Source organism: Hyla sarda, chromosome 6, assembly GCF_029499605.1.
Source record: "Hyla sarda isolate aHylSar1 chromosome 6, aHylSar1.hap1, whole genome shotgun sequence".
NCBI lineage: Eukaryota > Metazoa > Chordata > Amphibia > Anura > Hylidae > Hyla > Hyla sarda.
Window position 1 is genome coordinate 173,813,136 of NC_079194.1, and position 27,088 is coordinate 173,840,223.

The 27,088-nt window shown below is 43.8% G+C and overlaps 1 protein-coding gene across 1 annotated transcript in view; it reads right to left on the minus strand.

Moving 5' to 3' along the window:
- CDH13 (cadherin 13) overlaps positions 1-27,088 on the minus strand; it is a 973,781-nt gene that overhangs the window by 336,650 nt on the left and 610,043 nt on the right. The window contains exon 7 of the mRNA XM_056525819.1: positions 594-772. Within this exon, the coding sequence (XP_056381794.1) occupies positions 594-772 (179 nt within the window). The remainder of the gene's footprint in view (positions 1-593; positions 773-27,088) is intronic.

The window sequence follows — 27,088 nt, forward strand, 5'->3', positions numbered from 1 at the left end:
GGACTGAAACAGGGGGATATAGAAGGTTAATTATTTTTATACAACCCCAGCCTTGGAGGAAATTTTCATTTTTTTTTTTTGAAACCCCTTTATATCTTTATGCTTTCAGTAAATTTATCTGCTACCTATAAGAGCTAAAGAAAGAAATCAAGATGTTATTATCCAAGAATGGAAAACTGATCAGCAGGCGACCACTTTCATCATTGGACTCCCTGCTGCACTGGTCACATGGGAAATGCAGTCAGACTTATGTAAAGTTTAGGAAGTGAGTTCAGAACAAAGGATTCTAACCCTACAACTCCCAAATATTCTAATTGTGTTCACTATCTCGAAAAACCAATCCTGACAGTGATTTATGATATCCAGTTTAGGTAAATCAGAATCATTTTTCTATTTGGCTATATTCATTTAAAGATGCCGGTAGGTGCTGATTCACAAATTCATCTTATTAAAAATCATAATTAATGCAATTACACCATCAATCTCTTACATTGAATACATTATGTTAGGAATGCCATCATTTCGCTTTTCTCATTTGTAAGGCAAATTGTACACAATAGCTCCAGTGAGAAGGCAATAAATATATTACTCACTTCACGATCTAGCAGAGTTGGAGACACCACTGTCACAATGTCACCCTTTTCTGGGTCTATGTAGAACATGTTTGGTGATGGTTTATCGGGCGTCTGCTTGAGAATGTTGTAGCGGAGGACAGCATTATCTGTAGTGGGGTCATCTGCATCGAATGCCAGCATGTTCATTACTATGGTTCCTGAAATTATGAAAAAGAAAATACATTTTTTCTTAATTACTAAAATTTACCAATGAAAAGAAAAGAAAAACATTTTTTTGACCATGACCCAAACAGCAAAAAAAAAAAAAAAACTCAGAGAAGACCACCAATGTAACTGGAGCCTTTTTTAACTGCTGGTTTGTGTCTCCATACCAATGCCAGTCCCTGAAATCTCTTTGAGACAATTGGGCACATCTCTCCTCCACATTTTGCTTATACTATGCTATCTATAGCGATAGGAAGAGCTAGAATAAAGGTTCACATTACACAAATAAAGAAAAGATTGGCCCAGTCTATACTGACTACTTCTCTTGATAGATTTCCAGATGAAAAAGGAGTGCTTTAGTTATACTTCACTCATTGCCATTATGGCAGCATGTTAGATTGTCCAAAAACAGTGTAGGACTGTTTCACAACTATATTAGTTTCTGTTACACGTATTAGAAAGAAATGCAGGGCACTCAGCATTGGCGTACTAATAGTCTTCTTCATGCAATGGTGAGTGCCCTGCATTTCTTTCTAATATGTGTAATATCTAAATATCACTATTACAAGTGCAGTGAGAACCACCTGGCAGGTGAGCTGTTGGGATCATTAGCACAACCACTCATAGGGGAATTGTAAATCACTGGCAGTACTGATTTTATCCTTGGATGTATGTGTATATTAGTTTCTGCCTTAGACATTTAAATGCGTTCCCAAATGCATAGCTTCTCATCATTTGCTGCTAAAACACCTTTTGCCCCTCACTTCTGCAGTTATTACTGATCTCTAACACAAGTACATTCATAACCCTAGACCCTTAAAGGGGTACTCTGGTGAAAAACTTTTTTTTTTTTAAGCAGAGAGCACTGTGCTCGTGATGCCAGCAGACAGTTCTGTGTTTCAAAAAGAAAATAATTTCCGCTGTAGTATTCAGCAGCTAATAAGTACAGGAAGGATTAAAAATTTTTAATAGAAGTCATTTACAAATCTGTTTAACTTTCTGGCACCAGTTGATTTAAAAAAAAAAAAAAAAGTTTTTCACCGGAGTACCCCTTTAAATACATACATATCTTCAGACCCATACTAATATTGATAATAATATTTATTTATATAGCGCCAACAGATTCTGCAGTACTTTACAATTTTGGGAATACAAGTAAAGAGAATGCACTGTCCTTGGGCATAGAATCCTTAACATTGAGCCCCTGGAGGCGGGGAGCAGAAGTGTCAGGCGAGTCGGAAAAACCTCGGGGGACGGTCACCCGCGATGCCCTGGGTCCCTCAGAGGCAAAATGAAGAAATTTTTAAGTCCTTGGTTGTCGGCCGGGGGGAGGTGTGGGTCCCTATATCCAGGGGTTTAGGCAATTGGTCTGTAGCCCTGGTTCTTGGCCAGGGGGAGGTGTGGGTCCCTGTATCTAGGCAGGATGCACTGTCCACGGGCAAGGCCTCTGGAAGGGTCTCCTCCTAAACTTTTGAAACTCAGAGACCCAGTGTTGTGATAAGGGCTAGAGGTGCGGGTCCCTATATCAAGGCAGGGCACACTTTCCTTGGACATAGAATCCTTAACATTACCCCCCTGCAGTGGGGAGCAGAAGTGTCGAGCGAGGCCCAAACCTTGGGGGCGGTCTTTAAAGGTGCCCTGGGTCACCCAGAGTCAAAAAAAGAAATTCAAATATCTGGTTGTCAGCCAGGGGAAGGTGTGAGTCCCTGTATCCAGGTATCCCCTTGGTTCCTTCATGGTAGAGTAGGCTGGTCCAGGTACCCAGTCAGGGCTTGACTTCCATACTGGTGAGCTTTTGAAAATCAGAGAACCAGAGATGTGGGCAGCAGGAAGCAGAGGTGTTGATCAGAAGCGTCGAGCCTAGGGGGAGGAGTGGGTCCCTATAACCAGGCAGGGTGCACTGTCCTTGGGCATAGGATCCCTAACATAGACCCCACAGTGGCGGGGAGCAGAAGCGAAGCATCAGACATTTAAATATTACACATTAAATATTTAAACAAGAGGAGTGAGGGCCCTGCTTGCGAGAACTACATTTATTCACATCAACAGATTCATAAATACATTCATATCCACAGAACCCCAATACATGTATATCACCAGACCCCACATACCTTCATATCTACAGATCCAACATACATAAATCCCCAGATAACTGTTGCATTTATTACACCCCCATTACCTTCTGCTCCTTTAACTAGGACTCTGCTGTGCCACAGTGTCCTCAAGCTCATTGCAACCAGGAAACCCAACACAACTTGTCAGGCTCCTAGTCACTGAAGAGAGGAGTAGTGTTGCTCGAGAATATTCGCAATTCGAAATTTTATCACGAATATGCAGTTCTGACCAATGGCAGGGGATAGGAGGAGATCGCAGCACTGCGACCTCACTCCTAGCCCTCAGGATGATCGGGGCTGTCACTGACAGCTCCAATCATCCCTATTTTCTGGGTGATCGGGTCAACAGAGTGTCTGAATTGACATGTGGTTTTCTGAGACCCCCCTGGGCGATGTAATGATTTCAGCAGGCATCCCGGTCCGGTCCCCAACCGGCTAGTGGCGGGGACCAGAATTCCCACGGGCGTATGCATATGCCCCAGGTCCTTAAGGACTCGGGATGAAGGGCGTATGCATACGCCCAGCGTCCTGAAGAGGTTAAAGGAGGGAGGGCTCAATTTTCGCAAATATGAGCATATGCGGAAAACCAGTGTAGAGAAAGAGTTGTGCAGTTGCCCATAGCAACCAATCAGATAGCTTCTTTCATTTTTGAAAAGGCCTCTGAAAAATGAAGGAAGCAATCTGATTGGTTGCTATGGGCAACTCAGAAACTTTTCCTCTGGACAGGTTTTGATAAATCTCCCTCTATGGGGGAGATTCAACAAAACCAGTGTAGAGGAAGAGTAGTGCAGTTGCCCATAGCAACCAATCAGATTGCTTCTTTCATTTTTGAAAAGGCCTCTGAAAAATGAAGGAAGCAATCTGGTTGCTATGGGCAACTCAGAAACTTTTCCAGGAAAAGTTTCTGAGTTGCCCATAGCAACCAATCAGATTGCTTCTTTCATTTTGCAGAGGCCTTGTGAAAAATGAAAGAAGCAATATGATTGGTGGCTATGGGCAATTCAGCAGCTTTTCCAGGAAAGTAAAGTTAAACCACAACACTGTAACACTCTGTCCCACCCCATGACTCAATCCAGTGGTGGTCTCCCATTCCACTGTGCTGGCGAGATGGTCCTGCTTATCTTACTGTTTTACATGTCGTGAGATCCCCATTATCCACAATGAGCTTATTGGTTTCAATGGGCAAAAAAAATCACAGAGTTAATGCACTAGTCATAGTTCCCTATACCATTAAAGAAGGGGGGTTCAATATTCGCGAATATGCACATATATTTTCGCATATGCGCAAACAACTAACATAACGAATATGCGAATTTCGTGAATATATGACGAATAGTCATCCATATATTCGTGAAATATCGCAAATTCGAATATGGCCTATGCCGCTCATCACTAGAGAGGAGGAGAAGCCAGCACTGTATGTGCAATAAAGTCTGGGAAGAAAGAGGAGACTTACTGTGTAGCCCAAGCAAGTCAAGGAGCAGCAGAGATTGCTCACAGTACAGTAACACAGTGACCGACAGGAGACTTGTGCTGTGTGTCACTGTGTGCTCCTGCAGTGCAGATCAAACAATGTAGTCCTGGGATCTGCTTCTTGCTCAAACGGTCAATAGTTTACTGTACAAGCTGGATGGGCAGCCAACACAACTATAGTTGGACAGCTGTTGCCCTCTCTAGGGTGTCCAAACTATAGATACAGGATGGGCCACCTACCAGCCTTCCCTGTAGTCCGGCCATGAACTAAATGGGGACCCACATTCTGGAACAGGTTGGTTAAAACAGAATAGAAAAAATGCTGATCAATCCACTTAAAAATCCAACTAAAGGCCATATGGGCCTGAAAAATGTCAATCACTTTCATTTTCTATGTTTGTGAGACATTTTTGCATGTTTTTAAGTGGATCAAAAGTGCTGGATTAGCATTTTTTCTATTCTGGTTGTGGACCTGGATTTATTAGTGGGACTATATGGGAGTTACAATTCCAACTAGGCACCAAAGCTTGTAACCCATAAGCAACGCAGATAGTATCAGCAAGACGATAGGGGTATCATGTTTACTACAATAATGTAATTGGACTTTATAGAGCTATTTCACTATACCTATGACTTCCTAGTGTCTAGAACATGTTGGCATCCGTGTTGCAGGCGGATTGGAGCATCTATTGTTAATTTCATCATATTTGACAGGAGTAGTGGAGGGCAGGAGTAGTGCAACAAGTAGTGCTATTTTGTGACAGACAAAACATACCACATACAGTATAATGTCATAAGTCAATGACCCACATATGTGTAGATGTAAGTGCCTCGGCTCAAGAACTCCAAGCCAAACTCTGATTTCTAGTTTTGGACCTGAGTACCATCTATGCAGTACATTACATATTATCAATAAGGTGTCATCATTTGTAAACCAACCCCTAAGATACAGACCCTGGTAAGTGATTGGTTCTAAAGTCACTTCCCAGTAGGATTGTTTTCTACTGGACCTCGGGGCCCATAACTGTACAAAGGTTTGGCCTAAAATAAGAGGGTATAATAATATCCTGCTGATTGCTTTATGTCACATACTATATAAGACTACAACATCCAGCTCATAGGATATGTGCTGTGTAACCTTTGGAGCTGACTGGCAAACTGAGTTGGTGCTTTCAGTTTCATGTGTATTGAACCCCATGTTTCCCCTCTTTAATATAGACTTTGTGAGTTTTTCAGCACACTACTTAACAGATATGTACAGAGGCACTGTATAATGCCCCACAGCTTTAAGAACACAGACGATCATTGCAGCCATTCTCCTCAGCTCCTTCCTGCTGGATAATGGCCTTTTATTAAGGTTATTTGACCATAAAGAGGAATGTTAATTATACGTTTATTTTCAGCAGGATTACAGGACAGCGGCACAGTATGTTGCGGTGTACACAGATACAGCACATTTATTTAACAAGCCTGATTAATATGCAAACGTACATTTGCACAAAGCATCACATTAGCCTCATGTAGGGTATGGAATAAGACTCCTATTGTTTGCTGCTTTGACTCATTCTGGGTTTCATTAGAAATGGATGGACCTGCTGTGCCGTCGGTGACCCTTTTTGATGTGTGGATAATTGCTCCTGCACTCTAGTGTCACCAGCACTGAGGCCACACATATGGATTGCCAGACATAGGGGTGACAATGTGATAAGTACCTTGACACTTGTGTGCTCATATATGTCTTTGCTCCATAGTTTATGGTTTATAGAAATGCACTTGCACAGAGTCCAGTCAATACGATTCTACATTATATTGATCAGTGCTATGCATTGTACATAGAATAGAATAAAAAGACTGCTATAAGTAGTGCCCTTTGAGGATATAAAAAATGTAAAAAAAAAAAAAAGTTTTAATAAAAATGAATGAGCCTGTCTCTTAATTAAAAAAAATGAAAGTCCTCTCTTTTCCCATTGTACAAATAAAAAAAAAAAAATTACATAACATTGCTGCATCTAGAAATGGCCAAAATATTAAAATATAATGTTAATGATCCTGTACGGTGAATAATGTGAAAAGAAGCCTAAAGTCGCTGGTTTCCGGTCACATCGCATATCAGAATAAAAAGAAATTAAAAGTAATATAAAAGTTTAATACAGACTAATGTGGAACCAATAAAACTTCAGATTACGGCGCAATTTTTTTTTTCGACATACAGCCCCATATATGGAATAATAAGAAAGTTATCCAGGGTCAGAATCACAATCAGCGATTTTAAACATATTTATTCAAAAATGATTGAGGAGTTTTTAAAAATAGTACATTATTAGAAAAGCTAATGGGTATCATTTTAATCATATTGACTGGACTCACAAGTAAGGATAATAAAGATAATGGCCCTAATTTACTATTGTAAACCCGACCTACTTTGTCAGGTTGTGTGCCAGAATTTGGTACATTGTGCCACAAATTGTGTCTGCATCAGAATTTGCACAAAAACCCAACCATCTCTCCATTTTACTCAGAAAACCCGAAAAAGGGTCATGGCTGCCAGGAAAAGGGTCATGGCTGCCAGGAAAGGGGGCGTGACTGCCAGGAAAAGGGGCGTGGTCCCTTGAAAAGAGGCATGGTCACCGAAAAAGGGGCATGTCCCTGACATTTTCACAAAAAAACAACATATTTACTAAGGTTTCCACAGAAAATGTGGTGAATTTAAGCTGAGGAAAACCCCACAACTCAGAGCATGTGTAAAAAAAGCAAAATGTAGGGAAAAGTGCAAAATGTAGGGAAACCTTAGTAAATACCGTGGAAAAATTTAAACCCACAAAGAAAACTACACTTCACTCTTAGTAAATCAGAGCCAATATGTCAGTTTTACCTTAAAGTGCACTGTGTAACAATAAAACCCCACAAAGATGCAATTTTCTTTTCAATTTCCCACCCTAAATAATATTTTTTTGGGTTTTACAGTACATTTTAAAAGTTTCATTACAAAAGTACAATGAGTTGTGCAAAAAACAAGCCCTCATATGGCCCTTTGGTGGAATAATAAAAGAGTTATGGCTCTTTGAAGGAGTGGAGGAAAAAATGAAAACTCAAAAATGAAGATTTCCTGTGTCATTAAAGGGGTACTCCGCCCCTAGACATCTTATCCCCTATCCAAAGGATAGGGGATAAGATGTCAGATCGCCACAGTCCCGCTGCTGGGGAGCCCCGGGATCCCCGCTGCGGCACTGCACTATCATTACAGCACAGAGCGAGTTCGCTCTGTGCGTAATGACGAGCGATACAGGGGCTGGAGCAGCGTGACGTCATGGCTCTGCCCCTCGTGACATCACGGCCTGTCCCCTTAATGCAAGTCTATGGCAGGGGGTGTGACGACCGCCATGCCCCCTCCCATAGACTTGTATTGAAAGGGGCGGGCCGTGACATCACGAGGGGCGGAGCCATGACATAATGATGCTCCGGTCCCTGTATTGCCCGTCATTACATGCAGAGCGAACTCGCTCTGTGCTGTAATGATAGCGCAGTGCCGCAGCAGGAATCCCAGGGCTCCCCAGCAGTGGGACTGCGGCTATCTGACATCTTATCCCCTATCCTTTGGATAGGGGATAAGATGTCTAGGGACAGAGTGCCCCTTTAAGGTCAAAATGGGCTGTGTAATTAAGAGGTTAAACATACTCTAAGGGAAACAGTAAAACAAAAACAAAAGCTCAGTATGAGTTCACCCTGAGTTAAATAATGAAACTTTTTTTTTTTTTTTTTGTGTCTCATGCACACAACTGTATTATACAGGTCAGTACAATCACTGAGTTTCATGAGGTCATAATACAGCACTCATACGAGGAGATTTATCATTGCTTTTCAAGCATTTTTTTGGTCTATGTTTTTGGGCAGTTCAGGCGCAAGCAGCATATTTAGCGACTTTTATGCATCTTTTGATAAAGACAGTTTCACTCTTTTTTCCTACCCGTAGAACTTTTTCTTTCTGACCCTGCAGTGGTCATGTATTTATCATTTGCGACTTTTGTCAAAAGTCGCTATTTTGTGCGCAAAGGTCCTTTTTTAGGCGCAAAGCTACACTACCTGCCAGTAGGCGTGAGAATCACTTCTACCTTCCTCAATTCAACCTTTAACCTCTTGTGGACGACAGCGTCCCACTCCCCTTCTATGACACGCGCTCAGGAGCTGAGCGGGGGACATAGCTGGGTGGTCCTGGTGGCTATCAGATCTAAAAATACCTAATCTTCCAAATTCAGGATCCAGTAAAGTGTCTACTTCCCTCCCTCACAAGCGTCTAGAAATAGTGTATGTGGTAGAACTTTTCCCACCACAGCAGAGCTGCGCAAAATTCATCATCCTGCTGCACTTTCTTGATAAATAAGATGCACGCTAGTCAAACCCAACACCCAAATAAATGTGGGAAAATAGCTCTACCGTAGACATTCTTTGATAAATCTGATAAATCTGGGCCATCTATTGAGCATTCCAGTAAAGATATTTTCTTGCTTACAGTCATGGCAGTAAATGTTGGTACCCCTGACATTTTTCTAGAAAATGACGTATTTCTCACAGAAAAGGATTGCAGTAACACATGTTCTGCTATACACATGTTTATTCCCTTTGTGTGTATTGGAACTAAACCAAAAAAGGGAGGAAAAAAAGCAAATTGGACATAATGTCACACCAAACTCCAAAAATGGTCTGGACAAAATGATTGGCACCCTTTCAAAATTGTGGAAAAATAAGATTTTTCAAGCATGTGATGCTCCTTTAAGCTCACCTGGGGCAAGTAACAGATGTGGGCAATATAAAAATCACATCTGAAAGCAGAAAAAAGGAGAGAAGTTCACTTAGTATTTGCATTGTGTGTCTGTGTGTGCCACACTAAGCATGGATGACAGAAAGAGGAGAAGATAACTTGAGAACTTGAGGACCTGAGGACTTGAGAACCAAAATTGTGGAAAAATATCAACAATCTCAAGGTTCCAAGTTCCTCTCCAGAGATCTAGATTTGCCTTTGTCCACAGTGCGCAACATTATTAAGACGTTTGCAACCCATGGCACTGTAGCTAATCTCCCTGGGCGTGGACAGAAAAGAAACATTTATGAAAGGTGTCAACACAGGATAGTCCGGATGTTAGATAAGCAGCCCCAAACAAGTTCCAAAGATATTCAAGCTGTTCTGCAGGCTCAGGAAGCATCAGTGTCAGCACAAACTATCCATCAACATTTAAATGAAATTAAATGCTATGGCAGGAGACCCAGGAGGACCCCACTGCTGACACAGAGACATAAAAAAGCAAGACTACATTTTGCCGAAATGAACTTGAATAAGCCAAAATCCTTCTGGGAAAATGTCTTGCGGACAGATGAGCCCAAGATAGAGCTTTTTGGTAAAGCACATCATTCTACTGTTTACCGAAAACAGAATGAGGCCTACAAAGAAAAGAACACAGTACCTACAGTGAAATATGGTGGAGGTTCAATGATGTTTTGGGGTTGTTTTGCTGCCTCTGACACTGGGTGCCTTGAATGTGTGCAAGGCATCAAGAAATCTGAGGATTACCAACAGATTTTGGGTCACACTGTACAGCCCAGTGTCAGAAAGCTGGGTTTGCGTCCAATATCTTTGGTCTTGGGTCTTCCAGCAGGACAATGACCCCAAACATACGTCAAAAATAACCCAGAAATGGATGGTAACAAAGCGCTGGAGAATTCTGAAGTGGACAGCAATGAGTCCAGATCTAAATCCCATTGAACACCTGTTGAGAGATGTTAACATTGCTGTTGTGAAAAGGCACCCTTCCAATAAGAGAGACCTGGAGCAGTTTGCAAAGGAAGAGTGGTCCAACATTCCGGCTGAGAGGTGGAAGAAGCTTATTGATGGTTATAGGAAGTGACTAATTTCAGTTATTTTTTCCAAAGGTTGTGCAACCAAATATTAACCCCTTAACCCCTTATGGGTTTTTTCCTCATCACCTAAAAATCATAACGCTTTCAATTTTGCACATAAAATTCCATATGATGGCTTATTTTTTGTGTCATCAATTCTACTTTGCAGTGACATTAGTCATTTTACTCAAAAATCCATGGCGAAATGGAAAAAAAAAATTGAAGAAAAAATGTAATTTTGTAACTTTTGGGGGCTTCCGTTTCTACGCAGTGCATTTTTCGGTAAAAATGACACCTTATCTTTATTCTGTAGGTCCATATGGTTAAAATGATACCTTACTTATATAGGTTGTATATTGTCGTACTTCGGAAAAAATCATAACTACATGCAGGAAAATGTATATGTTAAAAATTCTCATCTTCTAACCCCTATAACTTTTTATTTTTCTGTGTATGGGGCGATATGAAGACTCATTTTTTGCGCCGTGTTCTGTAGTTTTTATCAGTACCATTTTTGTATTGATCTGACTTTTTGATCGCTTTTTATAAATTTTTTCATGATATAAAAAGTGACCAAAAAAACACTATTTTGGACTTTTGAATTTTTTTTGCGCATACGCCATTGACCACGCGATTTCATTAACAATATATTTTTATAGTTCGGACATTTCCGCACGCAGCGATACCACATATGTTTATTTTTATTTACGCAGTTTTTTTTTTTTTTTTGGGGGGGGGGGGAACTTTTATTAGGGAAGGGGTTAAATTACCTTTGTTAACTTTTTTTTTTTCTTCACTTTTTTTTTTGCAGTGCAATAGCTCCCATAGGGAGCTATAGCACTGCACACTGATCTCTTATGCTGATCCCTGCAAAGCCATAGCTTTGCATGGATCAGCGAGATAAGGGCTCGATTGCTTAACCCCTTAAGGACCAAACAAATAAACCTGTACGCCCCTGAAAGACCAGGCCTGTTTTTTTCAAATCGGGGATGTGTGTCTTTATTAGAGAATAACTCTGGTAACGTTTTACAAATCACGATAATTCTGACATTGTTTTTTTGTCACAAGTTGTCCTTCATGTACATAGTAAAAGTAAGCCGATATCATTTGTAGTTTTTTTTTACAATGCAAAAAATCATGAAATTTTTACAAAAAATTAAGATTTTTTGCTATTTTAACACTAATAGGTTGCATATATTTATACATACTGACCAAATAGTTTATGAAACTTATACTTTCAGATGTCTACTTTATTTTTACATCATTTTTTTGTTTTTAATTAACATTTTAAATTCGTTAGAAGCCTAATAATTTAACTTGAAATTTGTAAAATTTGTAAAATTTGAAAAGTACATCTTTTTTTGTGTGCTATGCAAGGTTTGCAGAAATTAAAAGGTAGTAGAACATAGGAACACCCCCCCCAAATGACCCCATTTTAAAAACTAGACCCCTCAAGGTATTCGCTAGGGGGTACAGTGAGTATTTTAACACCATAGTTTTTTGGCAGGAATTATTACAAAGTCAGTGTTAAAAATTCGAAATTTGCAATTTTTCACAAATGCATCATTTGGGGGGCATATTTTTTGTACATCACTTCTGATATTGAAAGAAATGCACCCTATATTTTATTTAGCTGCTTGTCCCATGTTCGGAAATACCCCCGCTTTGGCCATATATGGTTCCTTGGCCGCGTGGTAGGACTCAGAAGGAGAGGAGCGCCATTTGGCTTTCAGGGCAGAACAGTACCCCCACCCCCACAAGTGACCCCATTTATATACCGCACCCCTACAAGTGACCCCATTTATATACCGCACCCCTCTACTAGTTATTGGCTGCACCAGGGACCACTCTGATTGGTCCTTGGTCGGCTGGCAGTATAACGCGTCTGTCTGTGACAGTTAACTCTCCTGATGGATATATCCGCCATGTTGTGGGAATAAGCACCCGCTCATGGCGAATATATCACCGCTGCGGCTGGGTAGCTCAGTGTCTCCGCTCATGACTGCTGGCGGGAAATCCGCCGCTATGAGTGGACACACAAAGCTACCCAGCCACAGCAGGGAGCTCATTACCGTGACTGCTGCATAATGTGTAGGATCACATGGTGGACATCCGCAGCATATTACATGCTGGGGATGTCCGCCAATGCGATCCTACACATTATGCATTTTTTTAAATTAGATTCATTTAATAAATGTATTTTTAATATATATATATATATATATTTTTTTTTTACACTTTTATTTTATTTATTTATTTTTACACTTTTTAATGCTTTGGAATACTTAGTATTCCAAAGCATTGCAGTTATATGCTGCCTGACAGTTTTCACTAGCAGGCAGCATATTAGGACATGCCTCTGGCACGTCCTTTCAGGCAATACCCAGGGCAGACCTGGGGGTCTTTGTAGGACCCCCGGCTGCCCAGGTATGCAGCAGCACCCCGCGATCGCGCTGCGGGGTGCTGCAGAGGAGACAGAGGGAGCCCCCTCCCTCTGTCAGAACTCCTTACAGCGCGCGGTCACTTCTGACCGCGGCTGTAAGGGTTAAAATGCCGGGAGTGAACTTCACTCCCGGCAGTGCGGCAGGTCCCGGCCAGCCGCGGCCACACACAGCACCCCGCGATCGCGATGCGGGGTGCTGCAGGAGTGACAGAGGGAGCTCCCTCCCTCTGTCATAACACTTACAGCCCGCGGTCACTTCCGACCGCAGCTGTAAGGGTTAAAACTGCCGGGACCGAAGTTTACTTCGGTCCTGGCAGTGCAGCAGGGTCCCGGCTGTGTGATACAGCCGAGTCCCTGCCGCGATCTCGTGGGTGCACTGGGCAGCACCCACGAGAAGAATGGACGAGTATAGACGTCCAGGTGCGGGAACGGCCGCCAAACCTGGACGTCTATACTCGTCGGTGGTCGTTATCGGGTTAAGCCTGTAGCTCAGGCTTGGAACAATCAAACCCAGATCGGACGCGACGGATCAAGGTAAGGGGGTCTCCGCTCACGTCCTAGCTGACCAGGACATAGCAATTTTATCGCAATGTCCCGATCAGCCGGACTGAGCTGCCGGGAAGCGTTTACTTTCACTTTCAGATGCGGCGGTCAACTTTGATCGCCGTGTCTGAAGGGTTAATAGCACGTGGCACAATGATTCTTTTAGCCCAGGGTCCCGGCTACGAATAGCAGCCGGGACCGACCCAGTGTGATGCGTTGTGACCCCGTTTTAAACACCGGGACCGGGCGTAGGGCGTACAGGTACGCCCTACGTCCTTAACAGGTTAAGTTAAGGGTGCCAATAATTTAGTCCAGCCCATTTTTGGAGTTTGGTGTGACATGATGTCCAGTTTGCTTTTTTTCCTCCCTTTTTTGGTTTAGTTCCAATACACACAAAGGGAATAAACATGTGTATAGCAACACATGTGTTACTGCAATCCTTTTCTGTGAGAAATACTTCATTTTCTAGAAAAATGTCAGGGGTGCCAACAATTACGGCCATGACTGTTCAACATAGGCTATTATTAGAGATTAATGTGGAGTTTCCTGTGTATGTGTTTTGTTTACCACTTTTTGTTAATGTGGCATACATGGGATAGGTTTCATTTTGGTTTACAAATGCACAATGATGTGGGTTGTGTAATCCAGCCTAAATTTCCCATGAATCCTTTTGCTGGGACATTTGATTATGGCATCGTCATCTCATTAGGTTGCTAGTGCTGGAGATCACCCTGGTGAATTCCAGCACTATAGGTGGGGTGATGTCAATTGCAGCGATTTTCAAAAATTTTTGCTACGAGGAAAATCACAGCAAAAACAGAAAAAAAAAGCATGAAATGCAATGTGTGAACGCAGCCTCAGTGAAGGTGCTTAATTCCTATATATATCCTGATCCCCAGAGATGACTGGTATACAGATCAGGGTGGGGTTGGAAGAGGCTAGGTTCACACGATGGAATGTCTGCACGAAGAATCTCAGTGCGGACATTCCGCAAACTGCAGGGCGCAGGCTAGGACCGCACAGGAATGCGCTGTCTCATAGATGGCTATGCATTCTGTGCGGACTTCACACAAAGAATGAACGCCGTGTGCACAGCGAGTCCCATTGAATTCAACAGAAATTCTGCCCTGTGAACCTAGCCTTCAGAGTCTGACATTCTGTTGAATTCAATGGGACTCTGCTGCAGCGGAATCTCTGTGCCTGCAGGGAAATTCTGCCCTGTGAACCGAGTCTGACATACTGTTGTAACCATTAGGTACTAAAACATTTGGAGAGTTAAGAATGGTGATCACATCGTGACCAAATCAGAGTATTAAAACACATTGATGTAACTACACTAACATAAAAGAAATGGTGCTCTAGGACTAGTGATGGTGAGTGTGCATGATATAGGTTTCTTTATCATATGCCATGCTGCACCACATGCTGCTTCTAGGGGAGAATATCTCTGTAATATAGTGATTTAAGGGGTACTCTGGCCCTAATACATCTTATCCTTTGGATAGGGGATAAAATGTATGATCGCTAGGGTCCCTCCACTGGGGACCCCCACAATCTGTCATTACGCACCCGTCTTTGTGAGCTCCCCGCAGCGCTGGAGGCTCTGAGTGTGAAGCGTGACGACCACGGGGCTGGAGTATTGTGATGTCACAACTACGCCCTGTGTGACATCACGCCCCACCCCCTCAATGCAAGTGCACAGTTCCTCCGCAACAACATCACAAAGAAAATAAAGCATTCCATGGTGCTGATTGACATCAACAGTGTAATGCATGGGTGTTCTCCATTCTGGTAACAAATAAAGGTCTTGAAAAGAGTAAAGATGCAGCTGCACATAATTTGTTACTTAGTGTGTAATAGTTTTTTGTCTACAATAATAGCTCAAGAAAATTGATTTAAAAGGTGCTAGAAAGAATGGTGGCAATGTGCACATAATGTCGTCTTTAAAGGTGAGCACAGCATACTAATACTCCCAGCCTCTCAAAGGAAGCAGATGTCCTTTCTTATAAAGACACCTGTTGTGTGAGAAAGCTTATTTCCAGCTGTATAAATAAGTGATAAATAATATATTTCTGTTAATATATTAATGTAAAAACTAGATTAGTAAAGCTCGGGTACTGTCACAAGCGTCACAAGTAGAGATGAGCGAAGTTACAGTGATTTAATTCGTCACAAACTTCTCGGCTTGGCGGTTGCTGACTTTAGCCTGCATAAATGAGTTCAGCTTTCAGGTGCTCCGGTGGGCTGGAGACTCTCTCCTAGGACTGTATCCACCTTTTCCTGCCCACCGGAGCACCTGAAAGCTGAACTCATTTATGCAGGAAAAGTCATCAACTGCCGAGCCGAGAAGTTCTTGACGAATCGAATCACTGTAACTTCACTCATCTCTAGTCACAAGGTAAACACACAGATTTCAATTACCTGCATGTGACAGATTCCCGGAAGATGCTCAGGTTTGTAGTATTAGCTCATCAGGAATTATTCTCATATAGAAGTTTATCATACAAGTTGCTCATACAGGATTTATATGTTCAACAGTAACTGGCAATGCATAGATACTTTGCAAGAGCTGTACCTAGAATTGCATTAGTAGCCCAATGTACCAGTGACTCACAAAATCATTGATTGCGGGGGGTCCCGGCGGCTGAAGCCACATACCATGACCCCCCTCTCCCCCCCCCCATGCATAAAATGGTTTGCAAGCAATAACACGTAGTGAGAGGGTAACATCACAGCTGGATACAGCCAAATATTACATTAACGGGAGCCAGTCAGGACATTTCACAACACTCTGCCAGTCATCCACAACAACAACACACATTTTAATTTGTGAAATAAAAATTATGGAAATACACTGGGAACATCACATTCCATGGTAAACTGTTACATGAAATGTTATAGCAGGAGTTAGAAAATTTACACAAGAATATGAAATTAAAAAATTGTCCATTTTGGAAGGGCTTATTGATGATTGATATCCTAATTACAATGTGTCCTGCAGCTAGTGTCTTGTAGGGCCCATTCACACTATGTATTTTCTGGAGAAGAATTCCACCTGGAAAATATGGTGAAGCAGCCTCCTATTGTTCTCCTCTCCTATTGATTCTACTGGATCCCAGACTTCCCCAAAACAATAAACATCTTCATTCTTTCAGCTGAATCTGCTCTAAAAACGCATTGCCTTCTATTTAGATGTTGCATTTCTAAGTCGTCCTAGAGCCGGCTTGTTTTGCCAGTGCCCGCCCCAGATGGAATCTTCTGCCGGAATATTTCCAGATATTCCTTAGTGTGAATGAGCTCTTACAACATGCTGTAATTGATGGGGTAAAGCAGCAAGTGTTCAATATCCCTGAAAAACATTACATGGTTCCCACTTAAAGGGGTACTCTGCTGGAAAACATTTTTTTTTTAATCAAAACTTTTGATATATTATAGATTAATGTATGCAGAATAACTTTACAATTGCATGTTATTAAAAAATATGCTTCTTTCTATTTAATTTTCCACTTTGAAGAAATGACCACTAGGGGTCTCCCTACCAGTCCTGACAGCAAGCATTTCAGACTCATGCTGGAGTCCTAAACACTACGAGCTGCCAGTCTGCTTTGTTCACAGCCTTTTTGGCTGTGAACAAAGCAGGCTGACACCTCTGAGTGTTTAGGACTCCAGCATGAGTCAGAAATGCTTGCTGACAGGACTGATCTGGAAAAATACAATAGAAAGAAGCATATTTTTCATTAACATGCTATTGGAAAGTTATTCAACATTCATTAATCTAAAATATATCAAAAGTTTATTTGATGAGAGGTACCCTTTAAATAGATTTGTAAATTAAAAGAACAGAAAAACAGTAATCCCCCACCTCAAGGTTAGTGTTTAAATAGTAATAATGTTGCAATAAGACCGTGATTCAATTATTCCAATAATTTATTAAAAATTTGTTATTGTCACGATTCGGCAGGCTGGAGGTGGATCCTCTGTGTCAGAGAGGGATTGGCGTGGACCGTACCGGTGGACCGGTTCTAAGTTGCTACTGGTATTCACCAGAGCCCGCCGCAAAGCGGGATGGTCTTGCAGCGGCGGTAGCAACCAGGTCGTATCCACGGGCAACGGTTCAACCTCTCTGACTGCTGAGAAAAGCGCGGTACAAGGGAGTAGACAAGAGCAAGGTCAGACGTAGCAGAAGGTCGGGGCAGGCGGCTAGATTCGTAGTCAATGGTGATAGCAGATGGTCAAGAACACAGTAGAGGTAACACAGAGTAGCTTTCTCAAGGCACAAGGCAACAAGATCCGGCAAGGGAGTGCAGGGGAAGTGAGGTATAAGTAGGGAGTGCACAGGTGGAAACTAATCAGGAAGATTGGGCCAGGCACCATCATTGGTGCACTGGCCCTTTAAATCTCAGAGAGCTGGCGCGCGCGCGCCCTAGAGAGCGGAGCCGCGCGCGCCAGAGCATGACAGCCGGGGACCGGGACAGGTAAGTGACTTGGGATGCGATTCGCGAGCGGGCGCGTCCCGCTATGCGAATCGCATCCCCGCCGGCAATGTCAGTGCAGCGCTCCCGGTCAGCGGGTCTGACCGGGGCGCTGCAGGGAGAGAAACGCCGCGAGCGCTTCGGGGAGGAGCAGGGACCTGGAGCGCTCAGCGTAACAGTACCCCCCCCCTTAGGTCTCCCCCTCTTTTTGTCGGGATGTCGCTCCACCTGGGACGAGGACATTGGGAGCGATTGTAGAGTCTCCTTCTGGGGGACAGTGAAGTCCTGGGCAGACCGGTCAGAAGGAGTGGGAATGGGGAGGGGGGGCAGAGGGTGAGGCTTGGCACAGTCCTGATAGGCCTTGGGGAGACCAGGCACAGGAGGGGACACTGAAGCCCGACAGACGGGGCTGGGAGCAGACGTGAGGCATTTCTTGCGGCAAGCAGGACCCCAATTCTCGATCTCCCCGGTGGTCCAGTCAAGGGTGGGAGAATGGTGCTGGAGCCATGGCAGACCGAGAAGGACTTCAGATGTGCAGCCGGGCAAAACCAAAAATTCAATCTTTTCGAGATGTGGTCCAATGTTCATAAGCAGAGGCACTGTGCGATAACGCACAGTGCAGTTCAGCTTGACTCCGTTGACTGAAGCAATGTAGAGCGGCTTGATGAGACGGGTTACCGGGATGCAGTACCTATCAAGCAAAGAGGCCAGAATAAAATTTCCAGAAGAACCAGAGTCCAAGACGGCCACGGCAGAGAAGGAGGAGTTGGCAGAAGGAGAAATCCGTACGGGCACAGTGAGACATGGAGAAGCAGACTCCGTACCCAGAGACGCCAGACCCACATGAGCAGGTTGCGTGAGTGCATTTTCCAGACGTGGAGGACGAATCGGGCAATCCACCAAGAAATGTTCGGTACTAGCGCAGTACAGACATAGATTTTTATCCCTACGGCGAGACCTCTCTTCAATAGTCAGGCGAGACCGATCTACTTGCATAGGCTCCTCGGCGGGAGGCACAGGGGTAGATTGCAAGGGATACCGTGAGAGAGGTGCCCAGGGATTAAGGTCTTTTTCCTGGCGGAGTTCCTGGTGTCTTTCCGAAAAACGCATGTCAATGCGGGTGGCCAAATGGATAAGTTCATGCAGATTGGCAGGAATCTCTCGTGCGGCCAGCACATCTTTGATGTTACTGGATAGGCCTTTTTTAAAGGTCGCACAGAGAGCCTCGTTGTTCCAAGATAATTCGGAAGCGAGAGTACGAAATCGGATGGCGTACTCGCCTACTGAAGAATTACCCTGGACCAGGTTCAGCAGGGCAGTCTCGGCAGAAGAAGCTCGGGCTGGTTCCTCGAAGACACTGCGAACCTCAGAGAAGAAGGAGTGTACAGTGGTGGTGACAGGGTCATCGCAGTCCCAGAGCGGTGTGGCCCAAGCCAAAGCCTTCCCAGACAGGAGACTAACCACGAAAGCCACCTTCGACCGTTCAGTAGGAAATTGGTCCGACAACATCTCCAAATGTAGGGAACATTGTGACAGGAAACCTCGGCAGAGTCTAGAGTCCCCATCAAATTTGTCCGGCAGGGACAAGCGGAGGTTAGGAGCGGCCACTCGCTGCGGAAGAGGTGCAGGAGCCGGCGGAGGAGATGGTTGTTGCTGCTGTAGCTGTGACTGAAATTGCTGTAGCTGTGACTGAAGCTGCTGTAGCTGTGACTGAAGTTGCTGTGTCATGGTGGTCAAGTACGACAACTGGTGATCTTGTTGGGCGATCTGTCGGGATTGCTTGGCGACCAGCGTGGTGAGGTCAGAGACAACTGGCAGGGGAACCTCAGCGGGATCCATGGCCGGATCTACTGTCACGATTCGGCAGGCTGGAGGTGGATCCTCTGTGTCAGAGAGGGATTGGCGTGGACCGTACCGGTGGACCGGTTCTAAGTTGCTACTGGTATTCTGGAGAAGAATTCCACCTGGAAAATATGGTGAAGCAGCCTCCTATTGTTCTCCTCTCCTATTGATTCTACTGGATCCCAGACTTCCCCAAAACAATAAACATCTTCATTCTTTCAGCTGAATCTGCTCTAAAAACGCATTGCCTTCTATTTAGATGTTGCATTTCTAAGTCGTCCTAGAGCCGGCTTGTTTTGCCAGTGCCCGCCCCAGATGGAATCTTCTGCCGGAATATTTCCAGATATTCCTTAGTGTGAATGAGCTCTTACAACATGCTGTAATTGATGGGGTAAAGCAGCAAGTGTTCAATATCCCTGAAAAACATTACATGGTTCCCACTTAAAGGGGTACTCTGCTGGAAAACATTTTTTTTTTAATCAAAACTTTTGATATATTATAGATTAATGTATGCAGAATAACTTTACAATTGCATGTTATTAAAAAATATGCTTCTTTCTATTTAATTTTCCACTTTGAAGAAATGACCACTAGGGGTCTCCCTACCAGTCCTGACAGCAAGCATTTCAGACTCATGCTGGAGTCCTAAACACTACGAGCTGCCAGTCTGCTTTGTTCACAGCCTTTTTGGCTGTGAACAAAGCAGGCTGACACCTCTGAGTGTTTAGGACTCCAGCATGAGTCAGAAATGCTTGCTGACAGGACTGATCTGGAAAAATACAATAGAAAGAAGCATATTTTTCATTAACATGCTATTGGAAAGTTATTCAACATTCATTAATCTAAAATATATCAAAAGTTTATTTGATGAGAGGTACCCTTTAAATAGATTTGTAAATTAAAAGAACAGAAAAACAGTAATCCCCCACCTCAAGGTTAGTGTTTAAATAGTAATAATGTTGCAATAAGACCGTGATTCAATTATTCCAATAATTTATTAAAAATTTGTTATTGTCACGATTCGGCAGGCTGGAGGTGGATCCTCTGTGTCAGAGAGGGATTGGCGTGGACCGTACCGGTGGACCGGTTCTAAGTTGCTACTGGTATTCACCAGAGCCCGCCGCAAAGCGGGATGGTCTTGCAGCGGCGGTAGCAACCAGGTCGTATCCACGGGCAACGGTTCAACCTCTCTGACTGCTGAGAAAAGCGCGGTACAAGGGAGTAGACAAGAGCAAGGTCAGACGTAGCAGAAGGTCGGGGCAGGCGGCTAGATTCGTAGTCAATGGTGATAGCAGATGGTCAAGAACACAGTAGAGGTAACACAGAGTAGCTTTCTCAAGGCACAAGGCAACAAGATCCGGCAAGGGAGTGCAGGGGAAGTGAGGTATAAGTAGGGAGTGCACAGGTGGAAACTAATCAGGAAGATTGGGCCAGGCACCATCATTGGTGCACTGGCCCTTTAAATCTCAGAGAGCTGGCGCGCGCGCGCCCTAGAGAGCGGAGCCGCGCGCGCCAGAGCATGACAGCCGGGGACCGGGACAGGTAAGTGACTTGGGATGCGATTCGCGAGCGGGCGCGTCCCGCTATGCGAATCGCATCCCCGCCGGCAATGTCAGTGCAGCGCTCCCGGTCAGCGGGTCTGACCGGGGCGCTGCAGGGAGAGAAACGCCGCGAGCGCTTCGGGGAGGAGCAGGGACCTGGAGCGCTCAGCGTAACAGTACCCCCCCCCTTAGGTCTCCCCCTCTTTTTGTCGGGATGTCGCTCCACCTGGGACGAGGACATTGGGAGCGATTGTAGAGTCTCCTTCTGGGGGACAGTGAAGTCCTGGGCAGACCGGTCAGAAGGAGTGGGAATGGGGAGGGGGGGCAGAGGGTGAGGCTTGGCACAGTCCTGATAGGCCTTGGGGAGACCAGGCACAGGAGGGGACACTGAAGCCCGACAGACGGGGCTGGGAGCAGACGTGAGGCATTTCTTGCGGCAAGCAGGACCCCAATTCTCGATCTCCCCGGTGGTCCAGTCAAGGGTGGGAGAATGGTGCTGGAGCCATGGCAGACCGAGAAGGACTTCAGATGTGCAGCCGGGCAAAACCAAAAATTCAATCTTTTCGAGATGTGGTCCAATGTTCATAAGCAGAGGCACTGTGCGATAACGCACAGTGCAGTTCAGCTTGACTCCGTTGACTGAAGCAATGTAGAGCGGCTTGATGAGACGGGTTACCGGGATGCAGTACCTATCAAGCAAAGAGGCCAGAATAAAATTTCCAGAAGAACCAGAGTCCAAGACGGCCACGGCAGAGAAGGAGGAGTTGGCAGAAGGAGAAATCCGTACGGGCACAGTGAGACATGGAGAAGCAGACTCCGTACCCAGAGACGCCAGACCCACATGAGCAGGTTGCGTGAGTGCATTTTCCAGACGTGGAGGACGAATCGGGCAATCCACCAAGAAATGTTCGGTACTAGCGCAGTACAGACATAGATTTTTATCCCTACGGCGAGACCTCTCTTCAATAGTCAGGCGAGACCGATCTACTTGCATAGGCTCCTCGGCGGGAGGCACAGGGGTAGATTGCAAGGGATACCGTGAGAGAGGTGCCCAGGGATTAAGGTCTTTTTCCTGGCGGAGTTCCTGGTGTCTTTCCGAAAAACGCATGTCAATGCGGGTGGCCAAATGGATAAGTTCATGCAGATTGGCAGGAATCTCTCGTGCGGCCAGCACATCTTTGATGTTACTGGATAGGCCTTTTTTAAAGGTCGCACAGAGAGCCTCGTTGTTCCAAGATAATTCGGAAGCGAGAGTACGAAATCGGATGGCGTACTCGCCTACTGAAGAATTACCCTGGACCAGGTTCAGCAGGGCAGTCTCGGCAGAAGAAGCTCGGGCTGGTTCCTCGAAGACACTGCGAACCTCAGAGAAGAAGGAGTGTACAGTGGTGGTGACAGGGTCATCGCAGTCCCAGAGCGGTGTGGCCCAAGCCAAAGCCTTCCCAGACAGGAGACTAACCACGAAAGCCACCTTCGACCGTTCAGTAGGAAATTGGTCCGACAACATCTCCAAATGTAGGGAACATTGTGACAGGAAACCTCGGCAGAGTCTAGAGTCCCCATCAAATTTGTCCGGCAGGGACAAGCGGAGGTTAGGAGCGGCCACTCGCTGCGGAAGAGGTGCAGGAGCCGGCGGAGGAGATGGTTGTTGCTGCTGTAGCTGTGACTGAAATTGCTGTAGCTGTGACTGAAGCTGCTGTAGCTGTGACTGAAGTTGCTGTGTCATGGTGGTCAAGTACGACAACTGGTGATCTTGTTGGGCGATCTGTCGGGATTGCTTGGCGACCAGCGTGGTGAGGTCAGAGACAACTGGCAGGGGAACCTCAGCGGGATCCATGGCCGGATCTACTGTCACGATTCGGCAGGCTGGAGGTGGATCCTCTGTGTCAGAGAGGGATTGGCGTGGACCGTACCGGTGGACCGGTTCTAAGTTGCTACTGGTATTCACCAGAGCCCGCCGCAAAGCGGGATGGTCTTGCAGCGGCGGTAGCAACCAGGTCGTATCCACGGGCAACGGTTCAACCTCTCTGACTGCTGAGAAAAGCGCGGTACAAGGGAGTAGACAAGAGCAAGGTCAGACGTAGCAGAAGGTCGGGGGCAGGTGGCTAGATTCGTAGTCAATGGTGATAGCAGATGGTCAAGAACACAGTAGAGGTAACACAGAGTAGCTTTCTCAAGGCACAAGGCAACAAGATCCGGCAAGGGAGTGCAGGGGAAGTGAGGTATAAGTAGGGAGTGCACAGGTGGAAACTAATCAGGAAGATTGGGCCAGGCACCATCATTGGTGCACTGGCCCTTTAAATCTCAGAGAGCTGGCGCGCGCGCGCCCTAGAGAGCGGAGCCGCGCGCGCCAGAGCATGACAGCCGGGGACCGGGACAGGTAAGTGACTTGGGATGCGATTCGCGAGCGGGCGCGTCCCGCTATGCGAATCGCATCCCCGCCGGCAATGTCAGTGCAGCGCTCCCGGTCAGCGGGTCTGACCGGGGCGCTGCAGGGAGAGAAACGCCGCGAGCGCTTCGGGGAGGAGCAGGGACCCGGAGCGCTCAGCGTAACAGTTATAATATCTTATATTCCACTCTCACAGGGCCCTTGTGGGAGAAGAAACAATGTTAAAATACAAATATATAACATCATGCAAAAATATTCTATATGCCACTTTTGTTATGTTAGTTATTATTAGTATTGCAAGTTGTGTCCATTGATGGACACCGATCAATGTAACTGTCCTTTATGTTGTACTAGAAAGGAGCACCATAGGAACTGGTAACAAAACATCGTTTATTCCATCATTTGCTACAGTTTGTAGTGCACTCAAATAATCCAACCAGAGACAATTTATTATTGTAACATCATTGTAGCAACTATTGCTACAACATAAAGGACAGTTACATTTCCCAAGTATATCGGTGTCCATCAATGGACACAACTTGCAATACTAATAATAACTAACATAACAAAAGTGGCATATAGAATATTTTTGCATGATGTTATATATATTTTTTATTTTATTTATTTATTTATTTATTTTATTTGTATTTTAACATTGTTTCTTCTCCCACAAGGGCCCTGTGAGAGTGGAATATAAGATATTATAACAAATTTGTAATAAATTATTGGAATAATTGAAGCACGGTCTTATTGCAACATTATTACTATTTAAACACTAACCTTGAGGTGGGGGATTACTGTTTTTCTGTTCTTTTGATATATTTAACACCGTGGTATAGGTGTGTACCCCATATCACCTCGGTAAGTGTATAATTGTGAGCTGCACCAACAAATTTTCTCTTCTTTTCCAGATTTGTAAATTATTTCTATTTTAAAATCTTAATCCTTCCAGTGTCAGCAGAGAGCACTATGGTAAGACAGAAAGGAAATTCAAAAAGAGAAGAACTTAAGGATTAAGATTTTTAATAGAAGTAATTTACAAATCTGTTTAACTTTCTGGCATCATTTTTTTTTTTTTTTTTTTATCCTTCTGGCGTTTTTTTTTAGCAATTTTTCGCTCCATGGCAGTTTTTCAAAAATTTACCTCTTGTTGAGACATTGATGTTTTTAAGGAAAATCTTGCCATTTTTCTCCCATAGAGGTCTATGGGAGTGAAAAAACGCCAAGAAAAACGCCATATGGGTTTTAACTTTGGCGTTTTTGTAGGCATTTTTTATTCTTTTTTGGACTTTTGCAATCCAAAAAAGTGATGGAGATACCTTTTTAAATAAAATTTTGTAGGGTAAAATAATAAAAAAGATAGTGATGGAAAAAATTGTATTTAACAAAATGTATCTTTTTACGTTTTTAAACATGGAACAATTTATGTTGGTGGGCAGGGAACTAAAAATGTAGCCAACAATAATAAAAATTTAGAAAGAGGCCATTTAAATGTAAAAATAATATATTTGTTATCATTAATTTTGTTAAACTTTTTATTAATAATGTATTTTAATAATGTGATGAATAAAGTGTGTGTGTGTTTTCACTTTTTTTTTTCTTTATTTCAAATTTTTCTTCGGTAGTACTACTACTCCCAGCATGGAACACACTGTTCCATGATGGGAGTAGTAGTACATGTACTAATTGACAGATCGCCTCTGGTGTCACTTCTGACACCCGTTGTGATTCTCCTGTATAGTGTATAGATGCGAGCGGCCGGCTGCTCTTCTATGGTCCCCTGCACTGCTGTATATATATATATATATATATATATATATATATATATATATATATATACACCTATTCATATTTCCTGCAGAGAGCTGTGATTGGTCAGATGGTTCCAGCCAATCACAACTCTCTGTGGGAAATATGAATAGGTGTATATATACGTCTATGCAGGGGACCATAGAAGTGCGTCCGGCCGCCTGCCTGCCCGCATCTATACATTATATACAGGAGGATCACAGCGGGTGTCAGAAGTGACACCCTATGTGATCTATCCTTAACTGCAGGTACTACTGTTCCCAACATAGAGCACACTCTGCTCCATGCTGGGAGTTGTAGTACCTGCATGAATAGACAGATCACAACAGGTTTTAGAAGTGAAACTCGCTGCAATCTGTCTATTAATTCAGGTACTACAGCTCACAGCATGGAGCAGAGTGTGCTCTATGTTGGGAACAGTAGTGCCTGCAGTTAAGGATAGATCACAGTGGCTGTCACTCCTGACACCCGCTGCAATCGTCCTTCATCCTTCATCCCTGAGATCAGAGCGGCTTTTTCCTGTGCTCCGCATTTCTGCTCTGTACTCTGGCCAGCCAGTGATGTGAATATAAATTCACATCACTGATTCATATTTCCCGATGAGAGTGGGGATTGGCTGCCACCATGCGGCTAATCACCACTGGGTGAAAAATATGAATTCTATTCAAATCACTGACCAGCCTGGAGTTCAGAGCAGAGATGTGAGCACTGTATAGGGCTGCTCCGTATCTCTGCAATAGATAGGACAATCGCATTGGGTGTTAGGAGTAACACTTGGGGCAATCTGTCTATTAGTACAGTAACTACTACTCCCATCATGGAACAGTGTGTTCCATGCTGGAAGTACAAGTACTACCTAAAAAATTGTAAAAAAAAAATAAAGAAAAAAGTTAAACACACACACTTTATTAAACACATTATTAAAATACATTACTAATAAAAATGTTAACAAAATGATAATGTCACATCTGTTACATTTGTCATATTTGTGGTCATCTCAATTTCAGAAATTTAATAAAATCTTATTTTAAAAGAAAAAAAAATGTTAACAAAATTAATTATAAAAAATATATTATGGTACTTTTACATTTTTATGGCCCCTTTCTGGACTTTGGTATTTTTTTTTTATGTCAACACTTTTGACCGTGCGGTTTTTTATTAACCTTATATATTTATTAGTTCAGATTCATAATAATTCATGATTATTTTTACTTATTGTTGACATTATTTAATTAAAAAATGGGAAAAGGGGGATGATTCAAACTTTTCGTAGGGAAGAGGCTTATTTACATTTATTAACATTTAGTTTTGAATTTCATTCACTATTACTTGTAATCTTTTATTTGCAAACACTATATGGCACAGCACCATTAGTACAGCTGATCGAGACCCTACAATTTGCCGCAGTGGCCACTAGCAGCTCCCTGAGCTAGCCAGGAATGCATTTTACTTGTTTTATACATCACAATCAACTTTGATCGCAGTGTATAAAGGGTAAATGCTAGACATCAGCCTGATCAGTGATGTCTGACATTAGCCGTGGGTTCCAGCTGCTGATAGGGAAAGGACTGGGGTCTCCCGAAAGGAGGTTGGTCCTGGAGGTGCAACATCCACAAAAGCTTATAATAACATAAGGCGAAGAAGAAATGAGACTGCACTCACCATCCAACACTGTTTTATTCATTCATGTGAAGGTGCAGGCAGGTGCGGCAGCAGAGGCAGGGGCAAACCAGGATAGGCTGTTTTATGCTAGGCTGCGTTTCTTCAAGCCGGTACACCGGCTTGAAAAAGCAC